This window comes from Doryrhamphus excisus, linkage group LG4, assembly GCF_037039965.1.
Source record: "Doryrhamphus excisus strain RoL-2023G ecotype Guam linkage group LG4, RoL_Dexc_Guam_v1.1, whole genome shotgun sequence".
In the NCBI taxonomy this organism is placed as follows: Eukaryota; Metazoa; Chordata; class Actinopteri; order Syngnathiformes; family Syngnathidae; genus Doryrhamphus; species Doryrhamphus excisus.
In genome coordinates, this window is record NC_136360.1 from 5,873,509 (window position 1) to 5,886,117 (window position 12,609).

Genomic DNA, 12,609 nt, shown 5'->3' on the forward strand with positions numbered 1-12,609 from the left:
GTCTCATGAAAATACGGCAGGATACTGCAACTATTACATGTTATCATCACTGTAAATGTTAATGAGGGATTCATAGTGAAAATATGTGTAACCCAATGGAAGCATTGCAAGCTCGCTGAAATACACTTTTTTCTTGTGTTACAATGCACAGAAAAGGGAAAGAAATATGTGTTCATGTTTCGCATAATGATTGTGAATGATGGGCAAAATTTATAAAAAAAAAAGTGCAGTTCCCCTTTAAGTCAGTGGTGTGCCTTCATTTAAGACTACTGATTCCGCTTTGAGCACTGTCCCAAAGGCTCTGTGTGCAGTGGCTCCCTAACTTTATAGTTGTTTACCCCTTCAGACTAAACAAATTGTAAACAAATTGTAATAAAGTGACAACACAACAGAACCTAAAATGCAGCTTTAAAACAAATCTTATTATTATGAAAAATCCATATGGCTCTGTGTGAAAAAGTGATTGTTCCCTGCCTGACCAAGTTAAGTACACCAAAAGATCCTCAAAAACTAGACACCATGCTGAGATGTCAAGAAAGTCAGGAACAAATGAGAAAAAAAGTAATTGAGATCTATCAAACTAGAAAAGGTTATAAAGCCATTTCTGAAGCTTTGGGACTCCAGCCAATTAAATTGAGAGGCATTATTCAATAATGGCAAAAAAGGAACAGCAGTGATCCTTCCCAGCAGTGATCAGCCAACCAAAATTACGCCAAGAGCGCAGTGATGACTCATCCAAGAGGTCACAAAAGACCCCACAACAACGTCCAGAAAGCTGTAGGCCTCACATGCCTCAGTTCAGGTCAGCGTTCATGTCTCCACCCTTAGAAAGGCACTGGGCACAAAAATGGTCACAACAGAGTCAAAAGACCAAAACCGCTGCTGAACAAAAAGAACATTAAGGCTCATCTCTATTTTGTGAGAAAGTATCTTTTCCACTCGCGTCCAAAGTTTTGAACATTTTTTGCACAAGAGGCACAAAGAGGTGATGATGCAACTCCGCAATTGAAGAGCATGACTGAGTTTTAAGTAAAAAAATGGCCACAAGGTGGCAGAAGTGCATTTTGTAAGACCTCAGCATGCATCTCTCCCATTGAAATCCATGCTCCACAGCAACCAGGAAGTCAAAAGGCACCATTATACATATGGTTGTATAAATAAATGTGTTAGCTGTTAACCACTCTATTTTTGACAGCCCTAATGTATATATATGGGTACACTACTGATCAAAATTTTAAGATTGCTTAAAATTATTTTTTTAATTTAAGAAAAAGTTGTCTTATGAGAACAGAGCAGCCACTAGCAGACTTGACTTAAACTGCATGGTGGAGGAGGCTGTACAGAGCCACAGCTGTGAGAGTAATTATGTGCTTGGAAATGGGATCATTTGTGATGAATAATGAATACATGGCTGAGATAGACTAGCAATGTTAGTCGAGCAAATGGAATGAAAGCTGCATGCGTGATGGGAAACCAGAGCACTAGAATGTTACATATGTAAGTGTCCTCGCATGCAAAAGGTGCTTAGTTAATATTTACAAGGGCTTTCTGATTCCATCAATGTTCTTTTTTTAAAAATACCTCTTGTATGGTTCTGGATCCAGGGAAGTTTAGGTTGTAGTCCCTTTGGGCCTCGTGGTGACTGATGACCAGCAGGAAGTTCTGGTTTAGCGAGTCTGGGAGAGCACTTGACAAGAAAAAAAATGGTTATAGCAGGACATATTGCTATTGAAAATGAAGTAAACATGCTTAAAATTCTGCCATTCAAAAGCACAAATTAGTACCAAAAAGTATCAAATTAGTACTCAGTAACAAATGTCAAACAGATAGATCAAGGAAAACATCAGCAGTTAATGTGAGAGTTGTAAAAAAAAAAAAAGACCCTATGACATCAGTTAGTGACAACAGATATCACTGTCTACTGTCCAGAGAATACTTCATGAACAGGAGTACAGCAGCTACACCGGAAGATGCGGACCACTCAGAGAAGTATAAGAAGGCCAGACTGGGATTTGACAAAAAGTACAGAAATTTGCTTAAATTTTTTTAGACAGTACTTTATTTATGATTTAGAGTTTGACACATCTCCCAACTTTTTTGTCAAACTCCAGCCTAACCTTCCTATTCTTGCTAATGAGTGGTGTAGCCATCATCATTTTCATGAAGTTTTCTATGAACAGTAGCCTGTTGTACCTTTTATTCCTGCCTTTATTCCATTCTCTGGATGTTGTTGCTCATGTCAAAACAGTTTTAATAGGGTGTTTACAACTCTCACAATGTTTCCTTGGTCTACATGTCCGACATCTGTGACCTGATTACCAAGATACGTACCAAACAGGGAATTTTGTGTATCATTACACCTTTAATCTAAATAAATAATAAATTTTTAATAATTTGGCAATGTATTTTGAAAAATGTGTTACCATTATTTTGGATAGCCATAATTATTACTATGACCTAGTACAGGACAAGCTGAAACTTGTTCATAAGTGATATATTGCTGGTCCTAACGGAGTTGTGTGCCTTCCTCTGGGGGCTCGGCACCCACTTCACAGGTTATGTCTTAACAAGCCTGGCCAGAGTTCCACTCAACACAGCAGGCTATATCGAACAGGCTGACACAAACCAAAGGAGACCTGTCATCATCCATGAGTACTTGATAAATCCTTCCTTTACGTTTTTCCATGTAGTGCGAGGAGCTCAAGATGCACATGGAGGTAGTACATGTAAATTGCACTGTGTGAACAAATGGCTTGCAAAATCAAAAAGGTGGTGACACATATGTAAGTAAGGCAATAGAAGGACCACGTTCACATAGCACAAATGTACAGTACTGCTTTAGAGATATACTTTAGAGTAGTCAGTGTACAGCCTGTATAGCCACACTATCCAATGAAAATGACTGAACTTAAGATTCTGAAGTCCAGCATGATACCCTCCCTCGTGTGTACTCACTGTTGTGAAATTCTATAGTTATGAAGGTGTGCAATTAGGCCTAGGTCTGCACATTTCTGAGTGCCACTGTTTTTTTAAGTAACTTATGGAGGGACTACAAGAACCCAGTATATGGAGTAGCCATAATGCCAAAGCAGACACTTTTGTGTCTCACAGGGAGGAGGAGACAGAGACGGAGGAGGCGGTGGTGGGGAATCAACTTTTGGAAGCTTCATTTACAAAGAGCTGTGAGGTTAAGTAGCGTTTTGAGCAAACGCTGGGTTTGTGCGACTGAATATCAATGGGAGGCTTAAGGGCCGAAGCAGACACTTAATCAGGGCTCAGAACCAAAGTAGAGGAGGAAGACTTGGAAGAAAGCGAAGGAGGGGGGAATTAATATGTAGCATACACATTAATTATGCAATCACACCCTTAATCTGAGCAGATCTGGACGAGCTTATGCTAACAGAAGCTCAAATTTACTGTAATGACAGCATATTTACATTGACTAAAACTAGGGAATCAATATGTAAATGTAATGTTTGTTGTAGCTAGCTGAGAAAGATTGGAAATGTGTGGCGAAGGATGGGAAGGATGGATGCATATGTAATGGGGCTGAGCAGGACGATGAGAGAGAATTGTGTGCCTAACAGCGAGAGAGGGTGAGAAGGGGAGCCAGGATATATGGTAGGGGTAGGGACACATAAATCAGGATATAACTAATATCATGATTATGTTTGGACACAATCCTGAGATACTGCTGGCAGGCAACTCCACATCTAAACACACTGAGATAGAGGCTAAACTGACTGAATGTGTTACTCTGTCCTTCCAGCAAGGAGGGATCATCAGGAGGCTACGGCAGGCTGATGAGACATGTGGTGTTTGCCTGGGTGGAGTTCTGTTCAATATTTAGCTCGCTCATTGTATTCAATGGTAAAATATAGAAGAATAATGGCCTTTACTAGTCACGTATACAGAGGTACAAGCACTCATCTGTACATATTCAACATATGTATCATATACAATATGATGTGGGTAGACAGGACATGATGACTGGGCGATAAAAGGGAGAGAGCAACAACAAGCATTTGCAATAACTTGCAAATAATTTTGGCCCATTTGTCTTTGCAGAGATGTTGTAATTCAGCCACATGTGAGGGTTTTCCAGCATGAACCACCTTTTTAAGGTCATGCCACAGCATCTCAATAGGATTCAGGTCAGGACTTTGATTGGACCACTCCTCTTTCTTCAGCTATTCAGTGGTGGACTTGCTGGTGTGTTTTGGATCATTGTCCTGCTGTTTCACTTTGTCAAGCGGGTCCTATTTACGTGATGACAGTTCTTCCAGTGAATAGTGTAGTGAATAAAGAAAGCTTGCATGTGGGCCGTCTACTTGAATCCACATAGTATAAACAAAAATACGACACGGTTGGTTCAGCTTGCAGATTCACACACTCCTCGTACTGGAGCTTGTGCCACCTTTTAAGGTGATAGTAAGGTAAGATTTGTAGTGCTTCCGCGCTTGCCAGTCACTGTTTATGGCACTCTGTACATATAATTACATTGTATTGCTTATCTGATGCCCTGAATCCTACGTGAGTCCTAAGTAAGTTACTTTACTGACCAGTTCCTTCACCGCTGACGTTGTCACTTCACAGAATGGGGTGGCACAGAAGCACCGTTCAGTGACGCTTACACACAGTGATGAATGGGACCTCAGCATCTAGCCATTAAGATTTATAGTGCAAATCCAATCTATAGCGATGTGAATGGCATGTTTTTAGATTATAGTTAAAAGAGATTATTAATATAGTAGTAATATCGATTATATCGCCCAGCGTTGCTCAACTTTCTGACAAATCAGGCTACTTTTTCCTGGCGTCGTTGGGGAGTTTTCTGGTATTTGGGCATTTTTGCTCAGTTTTGTTGTCACTGAGCAGCAGCGGTTGTCCTGAGACGTCCACCCCGCCCCCAAAGCAGTCGCAAGCAGTCCGTACAGCTACCACTACACACTGCATTGTAGAGATCTACGCATGCTTACTGGGGTGGATCTCGCCCAGTTTTACAGAGCGGGGTCCAAAACATAAAGACAAGGACTTTGTGAAATGTTTTCAGCTCAAATCTCTCTCTTTTTAGACATCAACAGTACCCCAAATATTTGAACCTCAATAGTCTGGAAAGCACTAAAAGCATCTGAGGCTCCCTCCAAAGTTATGCAAAACTAAGGATTTCCAGCTCCCACTTATATCTCCCCAACAGACCTTAGATTTGGGTAAACCACCAAGGAAAAATCACCTGGCCCAGGTGGCTTTCCTAGTAAGTCTATGATGTAATTGGGAACAGTCACATCAGTCAACAATATGTCATCATTAAGATACAAGCAACCTTAAAGGTTAATTTATGCCTTTCATTCTCTATTTATATGTATTTATATGCAGGGTCTATTTCGGTTAGCATCAGATATTCTGGAATAGATTAATGACGGCAGGTTCCACTATATATCCAATGCAGGAAATTCAATCCCACTTGTACTAAAATTAAATTAAATTAAAAAAATAAAATTACTACAACAATTTTCTGATTACAAATTTCCATTTTCTTGCACTGATAGGAGTCCGCGGGTCGCGGGGCAGCAGTCTCAGTAGTAAGTCCAGACTTCCCAGGACCCGGCCACCTCTTTTAGTTCCACTGGGAGGTTCCCAAGGCAGCTGTGAAACATAATCCCTCCAGCGTGTCCTGGAGCCTCCTGCCGGCTAAGCAACTTCCGGATCGCTGCAATACCAAATCTGTATCAATAGTAACATAAGTCCACTTTTCTTCAAATACGCAGTCAACGACATGCCTGACCGAGATTACTGCTAGTGACTAATTTCCACCAATGATCTGCAGTACAAAGTTGCCTTTCAGCCGAATGTGACAAGCATACACAGAACAGGTCAGTGATTAAGGGTTGAGATAAGTCCAAACATCTAACACTAGTAGCGGTTATGTGTGTTTTTAGGAGAGTTTTATCAATTCTGAAAATCAATTTAAAAAATTACTCAGAAAGAAAACTCAGCAATAATTCCATTATGGACAAAACCACGCTTTTGCCATTTTAAATGTACACACAAACATTGCAGTTTGTCCATCAATCAACAGAATCCTTTAAATGCCCTCAAGTCACCTAAAGGGTTGCAATGTGGTTGCCTAAGTTCTTGCTTCTGCCTCAATTGGCTGGCTGCATCTGAAGGTACTGGAAATGGCATAAGGGTGCCAGGAGGAAAATGTCATTTAACTTTGTAGACGGGAAAAATTTTGCAGTTTGAGTGAAGGGGGGGTGGGGGACAGATTGGTTTCATTCTGAGGTAAGCCTGTTTCTTAAGCTGTGAGTCCCCGTGGCACAGAGCAGACTCTAGACCTTATTAAACGTGCACTGCCAAAACACATGCACGCACACAATGTGTCAAATGCATGCTTCCTAAACGCAGTGTCAGAGTTTTCAAGCAAAAGCACACATCATTATGTTGTTGCCAACAGGTACAGAGGAGGTCAGGAAGATCACACCAGGTATTCTTACCTCCTCCACATTTTGCATCCACAACAAAGAAGCAGGATGCGAAACCATTCAGGCTGTGTTGTGTTTTGCTCTGCCATCTTGTCCAAGTTAATCAGCATGCTCACTGTTAAATCATTTCCTTGAGAGCATCTGTCTGTCTGCTACTGATCGCAAAGACCAGAGATAAGGGACAATAGGGAAGAAAAAAAACCTAATGAATCTTTTTTTTCCCATTTAAAACTATTCTGTCATGTCAAAGGAAAATTACCATTCTTTGGTAACAGTTAAGAGTGGACAGTGGGCAGTGGAGTTTGAGAGACAAACAGAGAGGGAGGCCAAGAGGCTCCCCTGAAATATTCATCATGCCTTCATCATTTATGCAAGAGATGAGCTCCTCCTCGACAGCCGCTCGTATTCGTCGACATGGCTGTAGAGAGCACACTTCAACTTTGCAGCAACAACGGAGCATCTTATCGCTCGCTATATATAACGAGCAGAAATGGATGTGCGCTCTGAGTGCCTTCAGATTTATTTTTAATCAAACAAAGACAATTAACAGGAGTTTACTCAGCAGGTTGGTAATGACACTGCAGCACTGTTTAATCAGTTTGATTTGACTATGTGTATGGCACGTGAGCCAAAGTCATTGCTAGGGGTATCATGAGACACCCGCACGAGATTGGGTCTACCAGAACGATATGACAAAATTTTTACATAAATGTTAAGAAAAGTACATTGCAAAAATAGAATTTGACAACATACTGTATATCCCAGTGTAAGCCACTGCTTTTTATCAACTTTGAACCCAGCGCTTTTTCAGCAGTGCGGTTAATTTAGTAGAGTTAAATTTATGACAAATTCTAATCTTGTGACATCTCCTTAACTTCAGAATTACCACTGATTGCGTGAATAGGGTGACGCTTGCGAGTCAGCTTAGATCACAAGCTATAGTGCTCTCACAGTGAGATTGTTCGCCCCACATATCAGCATTTGTCAAAACTATCACGGTTTCAGGGTATTAGAATTACAGGTCTAAATATGTTACTTGGAAATCTTTATTAAAAAAAGAGAAAAAAAAGTTCAGTCAAAATAGACAGACAAACAAAACTACACAATAGAACATGATAAAAGTGGACTATACTGTATGTATTGTAAATAAATTTAAAAAATAACTGAATTCCTCCTAAATAAATAATAAAAAGCAGTTTTCAATGTGGTCTACTGTGGGTAATCCTGCAACTCCAGTCAAAAGACACTAAATATTTAGATTAACATTAGTAATCGACCAACAACAGTGATCATACTGACGCTTTATTTATGAATTAGTTATGAATTTATGAACAGTGCAGTTGTCCCTAGCTTAGGCCACTGTTCCCACTCTATTGTGTTTTTTTCAAAAACTAATACATGATTGCTGTTTCATGGTTGGCTACGGCCACCAATAGTCCAACAAAATGTAAGCAATGTTAGCATATGTTACGCACTCTTGGCCTAAATTAAGCATTTAACAAGAAAAACAGTCCATCATGGTGTCGTCTTACCAAAACTAAACTCATCACTCGGCAACTTAACACTCAAAAGTATACCTAAAACATATACAAACATGTAACAATATGAGTTTTTGTGAGTTTGTTTATAGCTCACGATTGGCTCCTGTCAAAAAGCTGCCTGGTCAAGTAGATATGTTTGAGGTTAGAAAGTTCATTTTGTTGCCTTTTATGTTTCAAATAAATTTGGCATACTAGCTTGTTTATGTTGATGGGACCACCTTATTATTATTATTAATAATAGTCCCACACGGGGCCTGTGGCATTTGGTTTTGCAAGCATCCTTATCCCTCACGGTGACCCGCATTGCTCCTCACGAAGCTGCACTATTTTGCTGTGTCTGTCTGTCACTGTGTGCAGCCGAGCCTCCACCCCCAGAGACAAAGCGACTGTATGACTGACAATAGGTCTCACTCTGTTTGCGGTTGAATATATCAATGAAGCGTATGAAGCATCTAGGTGCTGAACCAATGCACAAAGTGAATTCCTGTTTCTGCCTGTTTGGAGGCGAGAGCCACGAAAAACAGACTAACATGAACCACCGTTTGTTATTTCAATACTGCTCCGCAAATGGAAATAATAAATAAGTGAAGAACCCACAAGACATTTGACCATGGAAAGTGTGCCATGGTGGCAGTACAGTATGTATAGTAAGTAAATGAAGCTAAGAAGTGTTGATTACAATAAGGGGCTAATATGGTATCTGTGGTAGTCACTCATCTTCAGTTCTAGGCAGTGTCCATAGAGCTCGCTGATAGCTGTCAGTGGCAATCACAGCAGGTAAACCATATCGTTAGAAAGATTTTATACTATAATGGTGGTAACAAAAATATTGTCACGGTGGTTTTCCGATATTACAAATGTGCATTCGTGTGAAAAAAAATTACAGGTTACCTATGGGGTCTTAAAAAGTCTTAGAATTCAATTTAAAGCCTAACAATATGTCTAAAAGTTTCATGTGGTAAGAACTACACACGGTGTGAGTGGCAAAATTCATGTTGGTATGAAAACACTACACAATTTTGCAATTAAAGGATAGGCTGCCATTTCCAAGTTGTTGCTGGAGTGATGAGGGGAAACCTGATGCTCGCTAATGCCCACAGTACACAAAAGTTGTGTGTACTGCATATATAAAAGGTGTGAGCAGTTTATTTTTATTGCGAGCTAACAGCTTCACTAGTCCCGCTGTGGGCTACAAACCCGCCTCATCACTGTAATCAGTCACCCCCATCCCTCCACGTGGTCATTATTAGGGGCACAAATTTATACACAAACACGTTAGTACACAAAGGAGCCCACCCACTTCTATTCAACCCCAACAGTCTCACACCAAAACAGCTGACATAGGATAATGAGCTCCTGACACCTAAAATTATATTGTTGACACTTTTGGAGTAAAGGCAACTGCGCTGCTAAAAAAAAAAAACACCACAGTGATTCATGGGGGGGTGAGAAGACATGGGTGAAAGTGAGGGACCACTGTGGTGATGAAGACAATGAAAATCACTTTTTATTCAGAATAATTAATAGCATGTGAATGCCTGGATCATTCAATAATTGTGTTATTTTTATTATTTTTGATATTATTGAACAATTAATTTCCCATGTATTTGTAAAACTGTAATTGAATTTACGTTTGTGTCAAATAGTAAAATTTAATTTTGTGCTAATAGGACTAAACACACAGTACTGTTTGACTAAATAGGCAAGGTGACAAAAGAAGGCTCAACATTTTAGACTCTGTTTAAGTGCTCTGTGCACCTTGCCATTAACTTAACAGGTTTGCAATGTTCTCAGTTCAAGATCTGCTGGTTGGTGAAAAAAAATAAATACAAAAGTCTATTTTTATTAGTCATAACAAAAACATTTGCTGACGCAATACCAGCACAAAAGAGCGACAGTTGTCCACTCTCACATGCAGCCCACCACCACAGCTTCAAATAATCCTAGGCCAAATCCTGAATTTCTGTAGCCTCTTAGATCTTCCCTGTCAATTTCTGTTATCTAATATTGCCCAAGGCAATGTGTTCTAGTCAGCATTCCCTCACCCACACTGCTGCCTTTGGTCTAGACCAGGGGTCGGGAACCTTTTTGGCTAAGAGAGCCATGAAGGCCAGATATTTTAAAATGCGTATCTGTGAGAGCCATATACATTTTTTTAAACATTGAATGCAATAAAATGTGTGCATTTTTATGTAAGACCAACAATTTTAGATATAATGGGCTCTAATTACGTAGACCAGGCACACTACCGCACGCCAATGGGGTGTGGCCAGCACACTTTTGTGAGCAGCGCAGTGTCCAATAATAAATCAAATACTTGTTGCCATTAATACAACTTCTGCTGCTGCATAGTTTTGCACCGTACTCAGTATATTTCATTCTTTTGGCCATCTTTGCCAGAAGGCTTGGTTCTGCAGCTTTAGCTAGGTGACTATTTGACTAAAGGAGAAAAGTTTATATTTACATGTTGACATCTCAATGACCGAGGTAGACTACCGCATTACCCAGTAATAATCGAGTTTTGGTGTTTGACCTGGAAAATATCAGGAAAGATGGATATGGTCGGCCGTATTGCAGTAGAAAATAGATGGACGGATTAAAATGCATAAAAAAGTTGTTGATTTTTAATATTATTTTTAACAGTCATTTCTGTGATGTTTACTTTAAAATGTTAGCAAAAATACATTTTTATTGTGGTAAGAAATGCTTGAGAGCCAGATACAGTCATCAAAAGAGCCCTACCTGGCTCCCGAGCCATAGGTTCCCTACCTCTGGTCTAGACAGCATGGGTTTGATTGCAGATAGCCAGGCACAAGCCCGGATAAACCGGAGGGTTGCGACAGAAAGGGCATCCTGTGTAAAAACGCCAAAAAAAAAAAAAAGCCAACCCAAACGCGCAATGCTGTGGTCGCTTTGGTCATCCTGACAAGAAGGGTTGGAACTATTATAAGTACAAATTAGTAAAGCCAGGGCCCCAGACTCCAGATATAAATTACAATATTATATCCTGCCGACTTTTCTTCTTCTTTGGCATTTGTCTCCTTTCTTCGTCTTTAGGAGTTGTTGGTTGTTGGTTGGCAAACTCGCTCATTTGCTCGTTACTGTATGCGGAGCCCAAGTTTGTCAGCAACAAAAAATATTCAATAATAATAAAATAAAATTGGCAAATTAACTGGTAAGGTTGCCAACTTCTGGAAAAACAAATAAGGGATGCCTCGTTGGCAGAGCCAACCAACCCAACTTGTTTGGGTGGGCCTTTAAGGGAACAGCAGCTAATAACTGGTACAGCTATGTGGATGACACACGGGTCAATATTAGAAGTCAAGAAGCACATTAACTCAGTGGACCAAAAAATCCCAAATCACATGTGAGGATGTCAAAAGAAACCAACTTTCTCCCAAATACAATGCTGTCCTTTCTCCCCTTCCTAAAAGACTGAGTCATTTAGCCTCTAAGAAATAAACAAGAACCAGCCACGTTGGTTTCAGGTGGGGCCATGACCATCATTTCATCTGAATGGGATGCTAACGAAGGTGATACCACCCAAACGATCATTGTTGGCGCGTAGAGGCTCCATTATATCTTAACGATTGTCATTTGACCCCACTAAAGGGCCAACCATTTCTGTCTGGACCTGCCTCCTCCTCTAGAGGATAAATAGATCTTGCACCAGGGATCTGTCCTATCCAGTCTGACTGGTGTGTGCCCCAGCTAGTCTTTGAGCATGGACTGTTGAAGCCTGCTTAGATGAGAGGCAACTAAGACAACCTGAACAGTCCGTTTGCAATCAATGAAATGCCCTGGAAATTGGATTACTACAGATATAATGGTGTTTCAATTGATAGAATTATAATTACTACTTCCTCTATAGTACAGTAGCCCAAGTAGTACATAGTAACATTAATTCCATTAAGAGTAGTTACAATAATTGATAATGCATAAAGAACACGTTACTTATAACTGCATTATACAACACGCTGGTGAGGAATACTTTGTGATGGCAATACTCATCTTAACTCTCATGCAAGCAGACCGTGCTTTCTAAAAATCATTTAAAATCTTTTTACATCATTTAATTGAGAATATTTGTTGCTGTGATGCGTGAACTTAACGGTTGATATTCCTTGCTAGATGATGTTTACGTGACAGACAAAAAGGACAATGGCACATTCAGCTGCCAACGGTGATTGTATTACTGCTGTGGCTTTACAGTGAGCTGTGTGACATTTTAGAGGGGAAGATTTGTTTATGCTCCGGAGCATTCAGTGAGATGAATGAAGCAGTACTGGATTAATGAAGCATTCTACCCAAATCTCCCCTGACACAAAGGTCTCTCGCTAATGGAACAGAGCAGTTAAAAAAGGAGAATGTAGGAGTGAACTGCATATACACTGTGTGAAAAACAGCCAAGAGGCAGCAACAGTGTCAAGACTGGAATATACAAAAGTATATTTACACAAGATATTGCAGCAGTAGATGTTCTTCTCAAAATGTGAGAAAATGAAAGAAACTTTAGGTTACGCATCTATTAATACCAGTGATGTTACTACACTACTGCTCAAAATTTTAAGCCCAGTTGAAAA

The 12,609-nt window shown here is 40.0% G+C and overlaps 2 protein-coding genes across 2 annotated transcripts in view; one reads left to right on the forward strand and one right to left on the reverse strand.

Annotated features, from left to right (window-relative positions):
* cdkn2c (cyclin-dependent kinase inhibitor 2C (p18, inhibits CDK4)) overlaps nt 1-12,609 on the forward strand; it is a 77,289-nt gene that overhangs the window by 51,367 nt on the left and 13,313 nt on the right. The window lies entirely within an intron of this gene.
* Nucleotides 1-12,609, reverse strand: part of faf1 (Fas (TNFRSF6) associated factor 1) — a 64,290-nt gene that overhangs the window by 43,002 nt on the left and 8,679 nt on the right. Inside the window, exon 7 of the mRNA XM_058072940.2 lies at nt 1,582-1,687. Coding sequence (XP_057928923.2) covers nt 1,582-1,687 — 106 coding nt within the window. The remainder of the gene's footprint in view (nt 1-1,581; nt 1,688-12,609) is intronic.